At 41.2% G+C, this 22,174-nt stretch overlaps 1 protein-coding gene across 5 annotated transcripts in view; it reads right to left on the reverse strand.

Annotated features, from left to right (window-relative positions):
* Positions 1–19,902, reverse strand: part of Asph (aspartate beta-hydroxylase) — a 219,963-nt gene extending 200,061 nt beyond the window's left edge. For 2 of the 5 annotated variants that reach the window (XM_036178440.1, XM_036178437.1), the window contains exon 1: positions 19,318–19,901. In XM_036178440.1, the coding sequence (XP_036034333.1) occupies positions 19,318–19,444 (127 nt within the window). In that variant the 5' untranslated portion in view covers positions 19,445–19,901. Of the gene's footprint in view, positions 1–19,317 lie in introns of all 5 variants that reach the window. The other 3 variants (XM_036178438.1, XM_036178442.1, XM_036178441.1) reach the window with 3 other exon arrangements.
* Positions 19,903–22,174: the final 2,272 nt, after the last annotated feature.

Here is a 22,174-nt window from a genome sequence, read left to right on the forward strand (position 1 = left end):
AACCCACAGGTTGAGCCTTGCTAAGGTTTAGTCCATGTTGGTCTGGTCCCTTAAACCTCACTACACAGTTCAAACCTTATTTAGAATCACTTTTGTCCCAATCCCATGACAAAGCAATGTAGAGTATCTGAAAAACAAAGGACAGTTTTGACTCTGTTTATCCCACATGTACTTCTGTGTGTGCTCCCTTCCCAATGCACCCCAATCACACACCAAAGTGATGACCCACATCACCACCATGTTCAAAGATGTCCTGCAATCCTGATCTCACTGACTCATTTTGCTCTAACCCTCACTGTGGAGAGAGTAACCCCAAAAGATCTGACTAGCTGCAGAGTGCAATTCTTTAGGCTTTATACAAGACCCACACATGCTAATGCTCAGTCAGAATCCTGGTGCTTAAATATCCATGACAACACTGGCTAAAAATAATGCTTTACATGAAAAGAGTTGGATCACCATCAAATTCAGATTGACAAAACAGATCAGCTCTGTAAGTTAGCAAGGATTGTAGGATGCACACCTAACTCTTTGGATGGCAACTTCTAAATGGTTTCCATAGATTTTTTTCCACGTTATCAATTCATTCATTTATTCAGCAAATATTCTAAATCTCTGTCCTGTGCAACTTAACTTACAACCCAAGGAAGAGGAACTAGAATTCACACTCCCCACATGAAAGGTAGACAGGATAACAGGGTGCAGTCATTTGAGGGAAATTATGCTGCTGAATTTCAAATGTACAACATTCTCGGGGCTGACTGCTGCAAACCGTTCTTTATAAATATTAAAAATGTCCACTTCTTACTCTGGTATCGTTTAATGAAAATTGGCAAATCTTATTTTCAAAGAGGAAATAGTCGTAATTCTTACAAAGGAACTTAAAAATATGAAACCAAAAAAGGGAAGAAAAATTCGGCAGATGACTCCATACTTCAGTATTTACACAAATAATTTTAGCCCATTCTTTTGAGTCATGTTTAAAAATAAAATGGAAAATTGAAACCTTGCAAATAAGTAAAGCGTCTCTACACACACACACACACACACACAAACACACACACACACACACACACTCTCGAACAAATGAACTGTCGGCTATGGCCCAAATTTCATCCCAAAGAGAACCATCCAACTAAGTTCGGATGAAAGAGTTCCAGGAATACCCCTTCTATTACTACTGAACAGCTTCCTGTGGGTATAACCCAGGAAGATGGTGAGGAACCTGTAGCATGCTATCTAAACGATCTCTAACACCCAATGGACTTGATCTATCTATCTAAACATTTCTCTATATCTATGAAGTACACATGTTCTTAGAATTCTGTTTATCTCTAATACTTATCAATAGGATTTCTATATTCTTGCCTACAGCATAAACCTAAGAAATCCTAACATGTCATTTTTAACAACTTATGACATCAAAAGCAAATCAGAAAACAGCACAACTACCCCTCAGTGTCCTTTTGGACTGATGACAGAGAAATGCTCATCTGTATGTGATCACTGCAATGTCGTCTACCTTTCTGTGAACTAAGCACCTGCTTTCATGCTCAATGCTGACACACCATTGAGTACAGGGGACCCAGCCTGCTCAGAAAGCTGCTTTAACTCCAGATACAAGACAAGAGAAACAGGTTATCCACAGTACAGCAAGCCCTGGACTCTGCAATATAAACAAAAGTAGACTATGACCAAGTCTCCAAGTTTGGGTTTGGTATGAGCCAGGCAGTAAGCATGGTTTTCCTTTTAGAACAGTTAAAAGGAAGTCAGAGAAAATTTCATAATGTGAGGTTTATTGGAAATTCAACTGCAGGTTCAATAATCAGGTTTTACTGGTGCACCTCCTGACTCTACTGGCCACGGCTGCTTCCAGACCACAGCAGCAGAGCTGAGCGGCTGTAACAGTAACTGCATGGTGGGACTGCCTATCTAACCCATGCCAGTGGGTACTCTGCAGCCTCGATCACACAAGGACCTAGTCAAAGGGAGGAGCAGCCCGTCTAGCTCTGAGGAAAATGCAAGGGGAATCCCTGTTCCCTTTCCTCCTCACTGCTGCTGGCTGCTTCCTTCCCGGGTTCCCCACAAAGAGCCAAAAAGCAGAAGGAAAAGGCTCCTGGGAGACAATCTGAGCCAATAATCACTACAATCTGGAACCAGCTCCGCCTCTGCTTTGCTTTTAGATGAAATCAATTCTATCTGGTCTCTGTTCCTAATGGTGGGTGCCCTCACAATCAAGTAGGACAGAGACTCCATACATAGACCCTCATCATCACCAAATACAGTAACTTTATTTGTAAAACTACTATTGAGTCACTTTGAAATCAATCTTCAATATTATGATAAAAGTACCATCATCTTCATATGAAGATGGGGAAAATCTGGGAAACATTTGGAAAGGTTTAATGATTTACCTAAATTAGCAAGTAGAAGAGCCTGAGTGTCTTTGTGGGTTCAGTTCAGCTGGAGACAATTTTGTTGACTGAACTTGCATCTGTTGAAGAAGTCATATCACAAGTTCAAAAGAAAATGGTGAGTCCAGGAATGGGGACTGCCATGGATGGTGCCCTGATTAACTGAAGACTGCCATGGACAGTGCCCTGGTTCACTAAGGGCTGCCTTGGATGGTGCCCTGGTTCAATGAGGGCTGCCTTGGACGGTGCCCTGGTTCAATGAGGGCTGCCTTGGACGGTGCCCTGGTTCAATCGGGGCTGCCTTGGACGGTGCCCTGGTTCAATCAGGGCTGCCGTGGACGGTGTCCTGGTTCAATAAGGGCTGCCATGGACAGTGCCCTGCTTCGCTGAGGGCTGCCATGGGGCTGCCATGGATGGTGCTCTGGTTCACTTACCTCACCCTTTGCTTTCTTTGCTCTTAGGTGGGCTGGGACCAAAGGACCAACAGTTGTGAATTCTAAGATTTTAAGGGTAACTGTGGTATTGGTGTTGACTGTCTATTCAGACACTTCACTCCCAGGCTTCCCCTGCAGCTGAAGGAAGGGGCTTTATTGAAATATGCATTAAAGATGATCCACATAAGCCCATGGATTTTCATGTCCATTTGAGAGCACACACTTTCCAAGATTCTCAACCTAACTGCTTTTGCAACATCAAAGGATGAAAATAGAGGGATAGCAAGCCTCTTGCCAGTTGGCTTCCAATAATCAACTCCAGGATCAACCACCACTCACCAACAACACACATGGAAGCCTTTACAGCAAGATAGGAGCAGAGGAGTCAGCTAACAAAAATGAAGGGCAGTGACAAGGTAGTAGCTCAAAGAACTGAAGAATCGCTGTATACAGATTATAGGTAGATCAATATGTACCAAAGTTCTTGTTCTCGAGCTACTTGCATTTATTGTATTGACTTTACCTAGTAATGTAGCATTTGTGCTAATAAAGACAGACTAATGTTTAGAACTCTTTTGTGAGTGGTTAGACATTTGAGATGGATGAGTGAGAACAGAGTAAGACCCAGAAAGAGCTCCTGGAACTCCTCCCCCGCAGGCCGCCTGGCAATACCTTTCTGTGCGCTCTTAGTCTATGCTTACTGATGTTTGCTTCTCCTTTGGTTTTCCAAATCTCCAAGTCTTGGAGACATGACTGTTCACTGGGCACTACATCTGGCACAAACATCTGCTAAGACCTCCACAGTGGCAACAGGAACTGCTAACAGTTACATTTTAGTTCTGTGCCAGGGACTCTAGGCCTCTGTGTGTACTGGCTACAAATAGACAAATCAGCCAAAGCCAAAATAAATCTTATCTCTTCAAGAAAATAAACACTACGTTTCACACATGAAGAAATACGCTCAATTTGAACAGTGTACCTACTTCAAGTCATCACTGTAAGAACAGGGAGGACCAGGCGAACACAGGGAGACAACTAATGCACATTTCCAGCAGTAAACAGCCTGGCTCCTCCCGGTGGCTGAAGATGGTCAGAATCTTACAAAGAAAAAAGTTCACATGATAAACTCAATAAAGTATTCCTAGGGTTTGAAAATAGCAATACATTTAAAGAATCTTAATACCCAGTAATTTACATAAAAAATTACTAAGTTGAATTTTCCCTAGAAATGTAAAGGTAGTTTTAAATTAGAACACAGTTATTATAACTTGCTGACTAAAAGTAATCATATATATATATCAATAAAGGCAAAGAAAATATTAAATACTAATTATATTAATAAGGCAAGGAAGAAGGGAAGGAAAAATGGGGAAGGGAAGTCAGAGTGAAAGAAAAAAATTACAGAACTGCATTCATCACAAGCAGATGCAAAAGCAACAACAAAATATTACAAATAAAGCTGAATGCACAAATTGGCAAATAAAGACATATGGGCAACATCAGCAATAAAGCCATGTGTGTAGCACTGGTAACTAAAGCTGTGTGCACAATATTAGCAATAAATCCATGTGTACATATTAGGAAATAAAGCCATGTGTAAAGTATAGCTCAACATGATCAAACGGGGATTGAAGAGAAAAGGAGGATTTGCCAAAACTCTTTAAACTAGAAATACATAAATTCCCACAATCAGATATGGATATCTACATAACACCTACAGTTAGTACTTGACTTGCTAGAAAAAGGCAGAATGTCTGCATTTCTCACTTTAAGACAATAAGGTTCCTCTAAGACTGAAAAGCACAATCTGTCTATTGAGTAATGAGATGTTTACATAGAAAAATCCCATAGACTATATTACACGTGTGTATATACATATATAAACATATGCATATATACATATACTACTGAAATTGAAAAGTGAATTTAACAAGGCCATATGACCCAAGATAGGTGTATTGATTCTATGTCTACACACTAAGAGCACACAATGGCAGAAGGAATTTCTTCTATTCTCTTGCAGTGCTAAAGGATCAAACCAGGGCCATAACACACATAGCAGGCAGACACTCTATCAATGAGCCATATACTCAGTCCTTGTTTGGGGTGTTTTTGTTTTTTGTTTTGTTTTATTATGTTTAAAGAAAGTCTTACTATATTGCCCTTGTCCAGTTCTACCTCCTTAGTGCGTGGAACATAAAGAATGCACCACTACAGTTACCACAAAATTATATTTAATATGAATTATAAAGCTATCAAAATGCATAAAATATCTAGAAAAAGTACTCAACAAAAATATATGAGTACCCCAAACTACAGAGTAAGCCAGAAATAAATTAAAGACCTAGATAAATAAAGATATACCACTGTCATGGGGTGCCTGGTGAGAGCCTGATTCTCCCACACTGATGTAAAGAGTCAATGCAAATCTGAGTGTAGACGGAAATCACTGGAAATCACACAGAAGAACTAGCCATTCAGAACCATTTTTAAAGGGATGACAAATGTGGACATTTACTGCCTACTTTCACTAGTTACTATGTATTCAGAGTAGTAAGGACTGTAGCACAAATAGACGATTTTTTCAAGTACAGAATAAGGGGCACAGAAATAGACTTGATAATTATACTCCCACTTACTTTTTTACAAAGGCAACAAAAGTAACCTAATGTAAAAGCAAAGTGCTTTCAATAAATTGTGCCATTACAGCATAACAAACAAAATAAAGCTACTCTAAACCAATTTGAGGAAGATTATAAACTTAAATATAAAATCTAAAACTCTGAAATTTCTAAAAGAAAACAGATATTAGCTTTGTGACTTGAGAACAGGATGTTTCTTAGGCTAGAGAAAGTAAAGTCACAAATGTAAAAGGAAGTATTAACATGAAAGATATTTGTTCTTCACCCCCATTTCCTGAGAACCCTGTACCCTGTATGTCAACCTCAGGTAGGAACCCCAACCCTGAAGAGACTCCTCCCCACCTGTCTGAGGACCATGCCACCTACATACTACATGTAGATTCCAGTGAGCTTTCCACACACTCGTAAGAATCATCTAACTATACAGGTTTGTGCCTGTGCTCAGAAGCTGCACCTAGGTCTGGCTGAGCTGAATCCACTGGTGATACCATGTTCATACATCAACACTGTGTTGTACCACTATTGAGCCCCAAGCACCACTCAAAAGGTCCATAGCTCAACTAGTCAGGGTAACAGCATAGATCCTTTCAACAAAGGTGGGACAGATAGCTAGCCATACCAAGAAGCACTACCAACAACCTAATTCCAGATGCCTAGTTACCACTGTAAAAATATAAGAAAACATGAACAACCAGGGCAATGTGTCTCTCCTCCAAAACTTAGTACTCCAACAGTAATATTCCCTGCGAAAAGCAACTTAGAGGACATACAATACAACAATTTCAAACAGCAATTATAAATATGTTCAAGCCAACTATGTTCCTTGCAGCTTTATTTGTAATAGTCAGAACCTGGAAACAACCTAGATGTCCATCAACTGAGGAATGGATAAAAAAAAAAATGTGGTACATTTACACAATGGAATATTACTCAAGGACACGACGAAATATTACTCAAGGACACAATGGAATACTACTCAGGGACACAATGGAGTATTGTTCAAGGACACAATGGAGTATTGCTCAAGGACACAATGGAACATTACTCAAGGACACAATGGAATATTGCTCAAGGACACAATGGAATACTGCTCAAGGACACAATGGAATACTACTCAAGGACACAATGGAGTATTGCTCAAGGACACAATGGAGTATTGCTCAAGGACACCAGGAAATTTGAAGGCACATGGATGGAACTAGAAAAAAATCATCCCAAGTGAGGTAACCTAGACTGAGAAGACAAACATGGTATGCACTCACTCATAAGTGAATACCTAGAGAGATGAGGTATCAAGGAGGATTCCTGGAAGGGAAAATGGAAGAGAGTTCATGAGTAGACTGAGGGTGAGTGGGGAAGGGAACATGAATGATCAGGTTGTGGGGGAATGGCAGGGGGAGCAGGCATTTCAGGGTCATGTAAAAACTTGGCACAAGGGAATCTCCCAGGAATCTAAGCTGCCCAGCTTAGACTCCTTAGCCACGGCAGATCCACAGCCTGAACTGGCCATCTCCTGTGAGCAAATTGGTGCCTAGCTCAATTGTCATCAGAGAGGCATCATCCAGCAACTGATGGGAATAGCTGCAGACCCACAGCCAAACATTAGATGGAGTTCAGGGAATCCTGCAGAAGAGGAGGAGAAAGGGTTATAGGAGCCAGAGGGGTCAAGGACACCACAAGAAAACTCACACAATCAACTAACCTGACTCATAGGGGCTCACAGAGACTGAACCGACAACCAGGGAGCCTGTATGGGACTGATCTAGGCTCTCTGTTTGTGTGTTACAGTTGTGTAGCTTGGTCCCCTTGTGGGACTCCTAACAGTGGGAACAGGGCCTCTCTCTGACACTTTTACTGGCTTTTGGGACTCTTGTTCATACTGGGTCTAATTGCCCAGCCTTAATGCATGGGGAAATGCTTAGTCTTACTGCAACTTGATATGCCGTGTTTTGTTGATACTCATGGGAGACCTGCCCTTGCCTAAACAGAAACAGAGGAGTGGGTTGGGGGGAGGATGGAGGAGAAACTGCCCCTGGGATGTAAAATAAAAGAATAAATAAATTCATTTTTTTAAAAATAAAGAAATACATTCAAGCAACTCAAAGAGGATACAAATAATTGATAAAATGCAGACTGCAAAAAACACAAATATTTGAATGAAATAAAGCAAATAATTCAAGATATGGAAATAGAATTTTGTAAAGACAGAATTTCTGAAAAAAATCAAACTAAAAAAATGTGAAAGATTCAATAAGTCAACTAAGATCAATGGAAAGCCTCAGACAGACCAGATCAAGAAGTAAGAGAATCAGGCCTTGATAAGGTAGACAAATTGAATCACTTGGTCAAAGAAAACGTTACATCTAAAAATTCAGGATAGAAAATGCAGAAACTCTGGAATACCACAGAAAGACCAAACCTACAAATCACAGGTATACAAAGAGAAGAAACCTGGGCCAAATTTCAGAGAATATTTTCAGCAACATCCTAAGATAAGTTTACCAAATTTAAGGAAAGAAATACCTATATCAAGGTACAAGAGGTATACAGAACACCAAATAGAATCAGAAAAAAAACTCACTATGTCACACAATAAATCAACACACTAACTGTACAAAACAAAGAACATATTTTGAGAAAGATGATGTAAAATATAAAGGCAGACCTATGAAAATAAAAACTAATTTTCAATAGCGACTTTAACAGCCAGAAGGGATTGGACCTATATTCTACAATTTATGAAAGACCAAAGATGCCAGCCAGGACTAGTATACCCAAACAACTATCAATTGCAATCAAAAAAGAAAAACTCTCCATAATAACAACAGGTTAAAGGAATTTCTGCATACTAAGCCATCTCTACAGAGCCATTAGAAGGGATGCTTAGGTATGAAAAGAGGGATAAACACACCCAATAAGGCACAAGGAATAAATAAAAAATTCCCAAACAGTTAATAAAAAGCAGTCTAAGAAAACATCACAAAACAACGGGAGTTAACACATATTCTTCCACAACAACTAACAATATTAACGTCCTGACTCCCCAGGAAAGAGACACAGACTAACAGACTGGGTTAGAAAACAGGATCTACAGACTAACAGACTGGGTTAGAAAACAGGATCTATCTTTCTGCTGCCTCCAAGAAACACACCAAACCAAACAAAGAAAAAAGAAAGGAAGAAAATGAAAAGTTGTTATTGATTAGGACAAGTAGTCCTTGTACATATAGCTGAAAAAACCTCTGTTTGGAATACGTAATTCTATCTCAATAATACAAAGGCAGTATGATGGGAAAGCTAAATAGAAAACTGAGGGAAGAATGTGTATGGCCAACAATAATAAGACAAAAAGTGTTCAGCATTAATAGTGAACAGAGAAGGGCAACTGTAAACCAAAGGAGAAAAGATGGCAATATCTAATGTTGGTGCATGTGTGGTGGTTTGAATAAGAACGGCCCCCATATCCTCACGTATTTGAATGCTTAGGTCATCAAGGAGTGGCACTACTTCTAAGGATTAGGAAGTGTGGCCTTGTTGGAGCAGGTGTGGCCCTGTTGGAGGAAGTGTGTCACTGAGGGTGGGCTTAGAAGTTTCGGAGGCCCAAGCCAGGTCCAGTGGCTCTCTCACTCTCTTCCTGCTGCCTGCAGATCCAGATGTAGAACTCTCAGCTTCTTCTCCAGCACCATGTCTGCCTGCACACTGCCATGCTCCCCGCCATGATTACAGTGGACTAAACCTCTGAAACTGTAAGCAAGCCCCAATTAAATACTTTTCTGTTGTGGAATATTATTTGAACTATGTAAAGATGTGCTATATTTGTTTATGCTGCAGAATATTTAACTGTGTAAAGATGTGTTACATTTGTTTCACCTTGCCTGCCTAAGGTGCCTGATTGGTCTAAGAAAAAGCTGACTGGCCCATAGCTAGGCAGAGAGAGGACAGGCAGGGCTGGGAGGTGGAGAGAGTAAAGAGGAGACATCGAGGCGCAAGAAGAGGAAGAAGGAGATGAGAATAAGAGAGAGGGAGACGCACTCCTGGGAAGAAGCTGCCTCTAGCCAGCCAGACACGAGAAGCAGTCAAAGTAAGACATACAGAAAGAAAAAAGGTAAAAAGCCCCAAGGCAACAGGAAGATAAAGAGAAACAGGTTAATTTAAGTTAAAAGAGCTAGCCAGAAATGATCCTAAGCTAGGCCAAGAATTCAAAACTAATATTAACTCTTGGTGTCATGATCTGGGAGCAGGTTCGTGGCCCAAAAGAAAAAGCCTGGTACACTTTCCTCTATAAGAGTTTCTGCGGTTTCATGGTGTCTCTTCACAGCAATAGAACACTAAGATAACATGTAAATAAAATAACTAGAATCCCTCATCCTGGCGTTAGTAGGAATGAGAAATATATTTTACAACCTCTCTACTAGACAGTTTAGTCCTATAACATAGCAACTCCTCTCTTGTATTTGCTCAAAAACATGAAGATATTTCTTAAAGGTCTTATATATTTATATATTGTTCTTTGAAATAGTGTGCACAAGTAGAAACAGCTAAGGCATCTGTCAATAAGAGACACCAACCAACTGTACTGCTCACACAACAAATACTCGCAGAAAAGGAAGAAAAAGAAGAAAAAGAACAAGGTACTGTTCTGTGCAGTTAGGTGGGTGAATCCCAGAAATAATCACGGCAAGTAAAAGAAGCCATTTCGCACGAAGTGTTTACAAAATGAATTCTAAAACAGACAAAACTAATATGGCACTGTAGTGTCACCAGATGGTGGGAGGTAGCAATAAGGCCAGGGCTAAAGAGAACTTCCTAGAGTGGTTGAATAAATTACATAGGCAGATAATATATTTATCAAAACTCCTCAAGTTGCACGCTAAAATTTGTGTAATTCATTATATGAAAATTTTAATTTTACCACAAAGGAAAATAAAACCATAAATACAGGCTACGTTCTAGCTAATGGCAAGGAAGCACAGATGTCTAGAAGAGGGTGGTAGACTGATGTCTATTTGACAAGGGCATGACAAGAGGCAAATACGTTAAATACCACTGCAGAATTGAGGTAGTGGAGCGTCAAGTTAGATGCACTCCAAAATTTTTGATAATTAAATGCTTGTTAAATAACACTACTGCTGGGCGGTGGTGGTGCATGCCTTTAATCTCAGCACTTGGGAGGCAGAGGAAGGCAGATTTCTGTGAGTTTGAGGCCGGCCTGGTCTACAGAGCAAGTTCCAGGACAGCTAGGGTTGTTACACAGAGGAAACCCTGTCCCCAAAAAAAAGAAAGAATGAAAAACAAAAAAAAAAAAAGAAAAGAAAAACAAAACAGAAAAAGAACACTACCAATGGCACTAGAGAGACAGCTCAACAGTTACGAGCACTTGTTGCTTTTGAAAAACGTCCAAGTTCAGCCTCAGCACCAATATGATGACTCACAACCATCCTTAATTCCAATTCCAGGGGGTCCAACACCCTCTTCTTAACTCTGTGGACACCACGCATACATCCAGTGGACATACATACATGCAGGCAAAACATTCATACACATAAAATCTAAATACAATTTTTAAAATACTTTAAATTATAAAAGATCACCAGAAATGGTGGCATATAATTTGAGAATTCTGGAGACAAAGGCAGGATGATCACAAATTTAAAGGCAGCCTGGGCTACATGTCAAGCAAGTTTCAGGTCAGCCTGAGTAATGAGACATGTCTCAAAAAAAAAAAAAATCAAAATCAAGCCAGACAGGAAGTAGTGTTACACGCCTTTAATCCCAGCACTCAGAAGGCAGAGGCAGGTGGATTGGCCAGCCTAGTCTACAAAGCAAGTTCCAGAACAGCCAACCCTGTCTCAAGAAACCAAAGCAACAAATAAATTAAACCAACTGTACACTCATGTACACACACACACACACACACACACACACACACACACAAAGCTACCTCTAAAAAAAGATGTATGTGACTTTTGGATAAAATTAAAAACTATAATAATAATTAAAAATTATATTTATATTACTCTCAGGTATAAGACTCAATACTATAAAGATATAATTTGTTCTAATTTAGTCTATAAATCCAAACATATTCTACCCAAAATTCTTAAAAAAAAAAAAAAAAAAAAAAACCTTTCCTAAAACCTCGCAAATCGTGTTCTAAAATGTAGACTAAAGGCCCCCAAATGGCAATTACAACAGTGAAAGGAAGTATAACCTGTCCTTTCAAAGAGCCTTCTTACACAGCTAAGGAGTACTCAGTGACATGGATCCTCCCCTCCTGGAACACAGTGTCAGGCTTAGAAACAATAGGAGCTGCTTCTACACAGTCTATATGAACACTAACTACAGAACACTTCCTCATCTACACTGTAAAAAAATATTTAAGAGATCCCCCACTTGAACAGTACATACACAATAAAAATCAACGTTTAGTGCTGTAGAGACCCAAATGCAAAAGAGCAAAGTTTCAGATATTTTATGATCTCACTTAAAAGGAATGCCATCGTCTCTGTTACAGTGTTATAAAACACAAAAGCCCAAATCATAAAATAGAAAATAGAAAAATTCTATTACTGCTATGTTAAAATTATAAAATTCTGTTGAATAAAATATTGCACGGGATAAGGCAATGTAAACAATCAATGATGGAACAGAGAAGTCCTTGACCTGTCACTCAAGCGAGCACAAGGCTTGGGGTTGTGAAACACACTCTACAAATCAATACATACACAGAGACCAATTAAAAACACCAGGGAATAGGCAATATTTATGAAAAACAAAGTCAAAAAAGAAACAAAAATGTCATGTCTTACTAGTACCCAGGAAAATGCAAATGTTAGCCATGTAAGAATACTTGAAGCACACCAAACTCAGAAACATTAAACTTTACCAAGGGGGGCAACAATAAAGGTAACTATTGTAATTCATTATAGGTAGGATGTGAATTCAAACAACCACTATGGGTTTAATAAAATAGCAACACCCAAAAAAGGTTAATTCATGTTTTAATACGCTCTGACCCAACAATTTCAAGCTACGGAAAAATAGTTAGACACACCTAGAAAGGCGCAAATGGGTTGAGGGCAACAGTTTGGAAGGTAGCATGCCAAGGAGTAGCGGCCTCAACAGGACTACTCAACAGAAAGAGGCACATTCATACAGTGAGGAACTGTGGCCACGCACATGAAGACCTGGAATTCACAACTGCTAGGTACATCGACAAGCGCCCAGTCACACACTATTACTACATGTGAAACAAGGACATGCACACTTCTATATGCATGGATACAGACAAGCTTCTCAAGCAGTTTCTGTACATAATGTTAGCAATAAAATGTTTCACATTTGGTGCTAGAGATGGCTCTGCAGTTAAGAGTTCTTCCTGCTCTTCCACAGGACTTGAGTTCGGTTCCCACCAATGCCAGGCTAACCAAAAACTCCTGTAAACCCAGCTCCAAGGGAGCGGATGTCCTCTGAGGGCATATGCACTCTTGCAGGGGGAGGGGGAGGAGTGGAACAAATCTTGTGCTTAACAGATGGATGGCTTGGTGGTTAAGAACACTAGCTGCTCTACTAAGGCCCAGGATCAATTCTCAACACCCACACAGCAGGTCACAACTGTCTGCAACTCGACTTCCAAGATATTTGATGCCCATTTTTGGCCTCCACAAGCACCAGACATGAATATGGTGCACAGACATACATGCGAACAAAACACCCATACACATAAAATAATATTTTTTAATTTTAAATCAATATAAAAATATCTTTAATAGCAAGTATATTTTAATAAAATGCATATATATAAATATTATACATGGGCATTTAGCATGTAATGTTCAATATAACATCATATAGTTTGCATAGTATAGATTATAAGAGCATGTATGTGAATAATTATCAATAAATGTGTAAGAATGGCTAAGATGTAATAGCACAGAAGAAAATCCACATGTTGAGAACGGCTTATTCCTTACATGTATAGTAGATACTCTTAAAATGACATTTCAAAACATACAGATCTAAAAGCAGCACACACATGTTTTATTTACAAAGGGAAAGGTACTACTTTCAAAAAGCAAGTGCTGGACACCATTTTTAAAATTAAGCCAGAAGAATCTTATTAAAATCCATTTGATTCAAAGAACAGGAGGTAAAGTTCAATGCTAGATATCATTTCAATAAACATTTGTAACAATAACTTTTGTTCATGTAAAAGAAATTACTCCTAAATAAAATTTGCACATGAACCTGCAACTGAAGAGGCTTTCCAGTATACCATTTCAGAGTAACTGGGATTAAACCAGGACTATCACTCTGCACATGAGCGTATGTGGCACAAGAAATGCAATAGGCATAACATAACAACAAGGACTGCCTTGGCAGGGCGGAAATGGCTGTCAAGCCCATGGAAAACAGAAGCAAAAGCAATTATAGCAATGATGGTTGCAGAATAAAATTACTTTATCAAACAATATTCTTCCACTTTACAATTAAGGCAACCCTGGCTGCCTTCCATAATGAATGAGTCACTGGGTTAGATCTGTGGGCACACACAGAAGAGTCAACATTTCTCCAAATTCAGCAAGAGCTCAGCCTACTGCTGAGGCTGTCCTCTGTGTGGACAACCTCCTCTTCCTCTTTCACACTAATCTCTGCTCTGGAGCATAGAAACTACCCACAGCGGGCAGTGTCACTTTCTCATGGCCAGGCCAAAGGACATCCTCAGCCTTCAGCACCTCTCCTAGAACTCTTCCTTTTAAAAGTTCGGGTGACCAGGGGAGCTGAAAAATCCTTTCTGTCTACCAAGTTATAACTTGTCTTCAGCCATCATAGATCTGATCAGAATGAAGTTGCAGTCAATGGCTTGCCATGAAAAGATAAGAAAGCAGCTGAAAGGAACCAAATCACATCCCTGAAATAACAAACATCAACTGCAGAACCAATGCCTGAACACCCGAACACCAGACGAATGCAAACATAAAAGTAATTATAATGGCTGATAAAATACCATGCCGGCTCCCATTAGTACCAGAACTAAAAAAAAGGCAGTTCATGCACTGAATGCTGGAATGCACCACTACAGTGGGACACAGGGAGTGAACATCTCATCTCTAGCATTCTAACAGAAATGGTGATTCCGTAGAATGGAACAGGTCTATGTTCACTCAGAATGGCATATTCCACCCATGAGAACAGAGCCCAACAGCTACACACTGGGACAGCAGACAGGGAATTTTAGCCAGGTACCACCAGTCCGGGGACAGAGAGCTCGAGCTTTCCTCAAATTATCCTAGAAAACTGTAAATGGTTCCTACTAACATACAGTTTTTGTTCTAAGTAAATTTTAACTGATACGGAAAAACTGTACATACTAATGGAGTACCTTACAATGTTTCAGTACGTATAATATGTAAATCAGGTAAAACATCATGTCTTCAAATATTATCTTTTTTATGGTAAAAATTTCGAAACTACTTTCTGATTTTGAAATGGTCTACATATTACTATCATCTCTAAGCACCCTACTATGCAAAACCACACCAGAATGCCTTCATCTTATCTAGCTATGAATACAGTTTTATCAAAGGGGATTTAACAGTCTTTTGTACTTTGTACATGCTGGGGATGTAAAAGTAGCATACTCAAGATGCAGACCCAGTACTTCTCATGACATTGTATCAGTAGCTGGAAGAGCATCAAAAGACCAAATTGTATCTGAGCTCTAGACACAGAAAGTTACAAAACTCTTCTTAAGAGATTAGCTAGCAAATAGCAATCTGAAGGATGGCCATGGAATAAATGAGATACTTACAAAAATGTATCAAGTACTTCAGAAAGTTACAGTACAATTACTGAAGAGCAACTTTAATTTGAAACAAATGTTACAGATAAACAGTAATATAGACGTTTAAGCCAAGACTTTTATTTGATATTCTGTCAGGTTTTGCACTGTCTGTTACCCTGTGCATGGAACATCTATACCATGCATCAAAGCATAGCAAACTGTCTTAGGCTATCAGAACCAGGAAGCAAAACAAGAGTAAATTGATTTAAGATTAGAGATGTCTGAGAGACTTGCCACATGCTGCTTAACTAAATAGGGGCCTGAGCTATCAGATTCTTTGTTCTAAACTGTACTACCTTTCATGAGAAAAATGGCTTTTGTTGTTCCCTTTTGGGATCAGCCAGCACATGAATAAAATATCTAATACAAACAAGAAATAAAGAAGCTAGCTCACATAAGCTTTTATCCAAGTTACTGTTATTAATTAGCTGAAAATGAAGTCTTATCTACTTACTTTCTAATAATCTCTCTGAGACAGATGATCTTAGTACAAGACTGAAATATGGATCTTTACTTCCCGGCCCATGATATGGCTGTAAAAAATGCCCTTTACAGAAACTGTTTTCATGTGATCTGGCCAAGGTAGGAAAATGCTGCTACCAGAACAATGAAAACATACCATTCCTGTAGTGAGCAAACAGTGGACTTCCTATTTTTTTCCATCCTTAAATGGCTGGCAGAGGATTAAGCCACTGGCCCTGATGCCCCTGGTTAAGTAAAAAGAACTGCTCCAGGGACCCCTTCTTTCGAGGATGCCAGGCTACACTCAGCAGCATACTGTACACAATACTAACCTAAGAGACACAGAATGCATGTGGAGGTGGGAGAGAATAAACTCAGAAGTACATTTCTAAATGACCAAAATGCATCAACTGACTGTGTGACTTTACCTTACCAAACATATATGGATACATTTCATTCTCAGTAAGTCTCAAGAAAGTTGTTCCACACAAACTCTTATTACTAAATTTCAAAATCTCTTAGACATCTTGAGGAAATTAAACACCAATAGATAAGAATTTCGGGGAAGGTGCACACTGATTAAATAATTTTAAAACGTAATTGCCCTTATATAATTTGAAGCTTCAAATTGGGAGGGGGACAAGTTCTACAGCGACACCTCCTGGTGGGTGTAAGTCAGAAGCTAGCCCCAGGCAAAGCAGGCCAAGGCTGGCAGACACTTCAGAAAAGGTCAAGACAATGGAGCAATCGTGCCACAGGGCACCAGTACCAACCCTTGGAACTAAGTCGTGAGCCCAAAGACAACCATAAGCCCTCTTCCTCAAAAGCTTTCCCTATCAGTAAATGTGAAAAAGGCCGTTCCTGGCCCTAACTGCCCACATAAATAACATTTTTAAATGCAAGTTAAAAGTAAGATGCCCAATTACTCTTTTCTCTTGTATTCTAGGGAGTAAAATTGAAAAATATAAAATGACTCTACTGTCTCATTTCTCAATTGAGCTGAAGAAAATTAAAAGCAGAGGCCTACTTTAAAATATTTTTTTTCCAAAAGGTGCGCTTTACAGTACTGAATCCTATCTCCCATTCCCCACCATACTTTTATTAAAATCTAAGAACTAGAGTCATGTGACCAATGTTACCATTGACATCAGATCCTCAATGTAAAAAACGTAGTGTGTACACTTTTCAAAGTAAAATTTACTAAGGTGCTATTTCAAGCACATTTTAGCCAAAGGCCAATCAGTTAAGGACTGAAGCACAGGTTTCTGCAATGACCTGTACCATATACACCATGGACAACACGGGAAGAAAACTTGATAAACCAGTTCAACTCCCAACCCTATAGGATTCCGTGCAATCTATTTAGGAGCCCATGATTCAAGCAGTGCAGTGTATGAGGAGCAACAGAAAGCCTAGATTCTGGACTGTGTTCTTCCCTCCTACCTGCATTTCCACATCCTGAACAAGACAACTTGTAAGCATTGATCTTCTCACCTTCTGTAACTAGAAGGCACTAAATGTCACAGCAATGTCCTTATTATCTGCACCTGCGAACTAACTCCCCAGGAGTCACAGTTGGTTTCCATATCACAATGCCCCCACCTCGGTGACCACAGAAAGTTAACTTTTCTTTCAGTAGTACCCTGTTTGTCTTTCAGCTGTACCCTGTTATGAGAAAGCAGCAAACAGAACCACACTTTTTCATGTGATGTAACCGTGTGGCACAATGGAACAATCTTAGTTTCTACCACTGGTGCCTTCCCCCTCACCCACAGTCAGAACTCAGTATTTACTTTAAATAATGGCCTGGGAAGAAGAGCAATCCACTCTACCTAATGAAAGCTGTGATTTGGAGGGAGGGGTTAGAATGCAGGTATTTCATTCACAGACTGTGCTCCATTATAGTTATGGAATCAGTGTATTAAAATATTGACAACTGAAGATGCTTGTGTTTACTCTAAAATACGAGCAATATGACATAATAAGTTACTATACAGTCTAGCACTTTCTAAACCTATCAGTTGACTGTTACAATGGTTCATTTATTGTAAGGATAGGAAAATGAAACACTCTCTGTACTGATTCATACCAATGACAGGCCTCACAAGTGACTTCCTTGGATACAAACATTTTTCTACTCAAGGGTTTTCTAAAGGATAAAATTATAGGAAGGACTGGGGGTGTTGCTCAGTGGTTAGAGCACTTCCCAAGCAGTCACAAAGCTCCCAGGACAGCAGCAAAGAAGACACATTTCACTAGTAAACAGCTAAGAAAACTTAACGTTAAAATCTTACTCATTAGCTTTCTCTTTGGCACCTAAACATGCAGTAGGCTTTTCTCATTCATAGAGTTCATATCTACAACCACATCAGAAGCAGTGATGCCGCCTGTGTGAGATTAGCTGATTTAGGGGCTAGGGAACTAGAGCATCAGTTTTACCTGAACTAAAGGTGAATTAATCACTACAGTGGCCTTGAACTTGGAACTTCATACACAGAATTCTTTCCATTAAAAATACAAAATTAGTTCTCAGAACGTTAATGTGTACAAACAAAGGATTTAACTGCACTACTTTCCCCATTTGCATTTATTCATTCACTTTTCCCATTAAATTTTTATTGAGCACCTATTATGGAGCAGAACTATTATGAACAGGAGTGAGCATGCATTTAGATAAACAAGACGTAAGTGCTATGAAGAAAACCCATCGTTACCTCATCTATTTTCCTGACATACAATATAACCATCCGATGTATTTTCCTGACATGTAATAATGGACTGCATGTAGACCGTGGCGCAGAATCTAAATCATTTCTAGTGAAACTGAGAGCTCACATGTGTATTCCAGTTCCAATATTCTAAATATGAGTCAAAGGAAATATAAAAGAAACCGAGAACCGATGAAATATGACACGAAACAGATTTAAAACATCTGTTCTCCACTGCCAGCTAAGCACATGGAGAATAAAGGTGAATACCCAGTCGATTTTTTTTTTTTTTGAGAAAAGGAGAACACACACACACAAACTGTATAGTACTTTATGACACCCCTTCATATTTTAAAAGGCAAACACAAGACATGGTACGAAAACTAAACAAAACTCCATAAAATAATTTTCAAGAACGATGTATCCACTCCTACCCAAGCCCCCGAATACACTCCTCCAAGCTGCTCCTCAACGCTGCTGAGCGGGCAGGAACTTACTTTCCCTGACTTTGGCTCAGGGTCAAGCACCCCGAAATCTGCAAGAAGATAAACAGTCCTTCACGCCCAGCTTCCACTGGAAAAGACAAGGATGACCGCGCAATGACCTTGCGTTCTGGAGACCCGATGGCGGTGCTGGGGTCCCCTCTGGCCGAGCCCCACTTCTCCACCTCCCCGCCTAGTGAGCGCGGCCTCGCCCCGCGCACCGGAGCAACGCAGAGGATGGAGACGCTCGGCGGACCAGCAACCAGAAACAGACCTGCAGCGCCCACCCTGCTCCCTCCCGCCGCCCCGGCCCTGCTGAGGGGACTCTGACCTCTCCGAGCCCCGGGGCTGCTGCTGCTCCCGCTGCTACCCGTGCTCGGGCTACCGCTGCCGGAGCCGCTGCCGCTGCTGCTGCTGCTGTGGCCGCCGCCGCCCTTGGCGTTCTTGCGCGGGGCCATCGCAAGCTTCTTGGGGGTACTGCAGAGGACGGAGGCCTTGCTGAGTGAGCTAGGAACACCGGGGATCCGCGACTCCTGCAGCAACGTTTCCGCCTTCACCGCGCTCGCCGCGCCTCGTAAGACTTGGACCAGCGTGTGGCTGCACGGCGAAAATCGCGTGCGCCCAGGTTGCGACTCCCTCGGTGGACAAGAGCGCTCCACTAACCCGGCCTCGGCCCCGCCCCTGCCAGCCTCGGCCCACCCACCAGATCTGAAGGATAGCAATAGGAGCCAATCGCGAGGACCACTGATCGGGGGCGAGGCCGCCTACGCTCCCCAGCCCTCCGCAGGTCGAAGCAAGTCAGGCGCTGCGCAGCGGCTGCAAAGCCGGAGCGGCATGTGGCTTTTCAGTCTGCTTTGGTCTTCTGGAACGTGGCAAACGTGGAAGCCGGCAGGGCTCTCGCGAGCGTTGGCGCTCTAGCTCCAACGGGATGGGGCGGGCGTGGGGGCGGTACCCGACAGCAGCGCACCACCTCTTGGCTTCTTCCAAGGAATTTGGTTCCGGTGCCTAAGCACGTACCAGGAGTGCAAGCGTCTTCTTCAAAAAGGAGACGCCACAGTTCCATGAGTACACCATGGTCGTTGATCCTTTCAGTGTCAAAAAAGGGGTCTGTGCCATTTGTGCCAACAGTATTTTTGGAAAGCCTTAGTTAAGACATTAAAAAATGTTGATATGACTCAAAAAACCCATTTTCTTACCATGCAGGACACTCTGAAATCTGCCCCCCCCCCACCCCCAGACTGACAGAGTTACTGGAAGTGCCCAGCCATGGATCGCCTCCTGTGCTTGTGCATGTGCTGCCTCGAGATTGAGAACTGAGTATTTTTAAATTTGAAAAAAAAAAAAAAAAGTCAGCATTTGGGCAAACCAGCTAAGGACCATCATTTCTTGTTTCACCAATTGTTCACGCTGTGTCTGTGAAATATGTGGTGATTCGATAAACCGCTGTCAACTTCCAGAGATATTCCCCGAGTTCTGGACCACCTTGGAAGTACCCCCTTGCAGTAGAGCCAGAGAAGCCACAGCTTTGGGACGCCCCGCTTTATTCCCCTTTGTAGCTTGTAGTTTTCCTCGGCCACCACCGACAACTGCTTTGGGTCCGCTGGCCTCTGCCGTGTCAGCTGTGAATGGCTGGGGACTGCCGAAGTGAAGTGTGCAACCCATCAAGGCCAGCGTGGCGGGACAGCAGAAAGGAGGCCTCCTTTTCAGACAGCTATGAAATGGGAGCGGCAGTCCGTTTACACTGTGTCTATCTCTGAGCCTCCTTCTGCCTCCTTTCTTCTCTCTAGGGCGCCCCTTACTGCCCGCAGAGGACATTATTTCAGCAGGAAATAATAATGATGGGGAGAAGCTAAGAGACAAATCTGATTCATATCACTTAATGTAAGATACTGAAATCTAAACGACAGTAGATAAATAAGTTTTATCCCCAAGATAAAACTTTCAGATTCTCACAAAACAATATTACAGAACTTATGTTTTGGGAGATCTAAAATACCGTCCACAGATGTTTTAAACCCTTATTCCCCAGCTGCTGATGCTGATTGGGGAAACGGGGGAGTCTTCGGGAGGTGGGACCTGGCTGCTCAAGCAGGTCAGTAGGAGCAGACCTTGGCAGGTCGTTTGACTAGTGAAGGTTCTGCTCTTCTGCTGTCATAGGCTCCCACTGCTTCTACTGTTAGGACTTTGAAGCCTCCTTCTCTGGCCTGGCGGTGGTGGCGCAGGCCTTCAACGCCAGCACTCCGGACGCAGAGCCAGGCGGATCTCTGTGAGTTCAAGGCCAGCTGGCCTACCAAGTGAGTTCCAGAAAAGCTACACAGAGAAACCCTGTCTTGAAAAACAAACAAACAAAAAAGTCTCTCTGGAACTATGAGCCAAAATCACCTGTAGCATGAATCTTACAGGTCTTATTAATAAAATCAAACCTGAGGCTAGTTATTTGGGTGAATGCTGAAAGATCAGAGATACAGAACAAACCACAGCTACCTCACCTTGCCAATTACTCAGCTGGTAATTGGTCTTATTTCCTCAGACTGGAAGCTTCTGAGTCCTCATCCACATGAATCTCAGCTGAACTGTGCTGCTCCAAAGCCTAAAAACTTAACCAGCCAAATGCTTAACTAGCTAAATGCTGCTAGTTTCTGGTCTTCACGCCTTATATATCTTTCTACTTTCTGCTGTCACTCCCTGGGATTAAAGGCTGGGTTTCTGGGATTAAAGGGTGTGTCACCAAGCTTGGCAGTTTCTAATGTGGCCTTGAACTCAGAGATCCAGAGGTATTTCTGTCTCTGAAATGCTAGGATTAAAGGCGTGTGCTATCACTGCTTATCCTTGTTTAATATTGTGACCATCCTGCTCTCTGACCCCAGATAAGTTTATTATCTGCACAATATTTTTGGAACACAATACCACAATCACCCTTCTCTCCCTCAGTTTATTTCCTTTGTGCATTTTAATCACAGCAACGCAAAAGAGTCCAATAAAGTTACAGAGTTGGTGATGGAGAGGTATTCCTGCAAACAGAATTACCTTCAAATTATTCTTCCTACAAAAGGCCCAGAGTTCCGCAGAGAACACGTCACCTGACTGCCCACTTCCTATGGCAAAGGCTTCTGGGATCATCTACACCCTCCCTGAAAAGATAGATTGGAACCTAAGTGTGGGCACTTATCGAAGGTCACAGTTTGGGG

This window comes from Onychomys torridus, chromosome 2, assembly GCF_903995425.1.
Source record: "Onychomys torridus chromosome 2, mOncTor1.1, whole genome shotgun sequence".
Classification (NCBI taxonomy): Eukaryota; Metazoa; Chordata; class Mammalia; order Rodentia; family Cricetidae; genus Onychomys; species Onychomys torridus.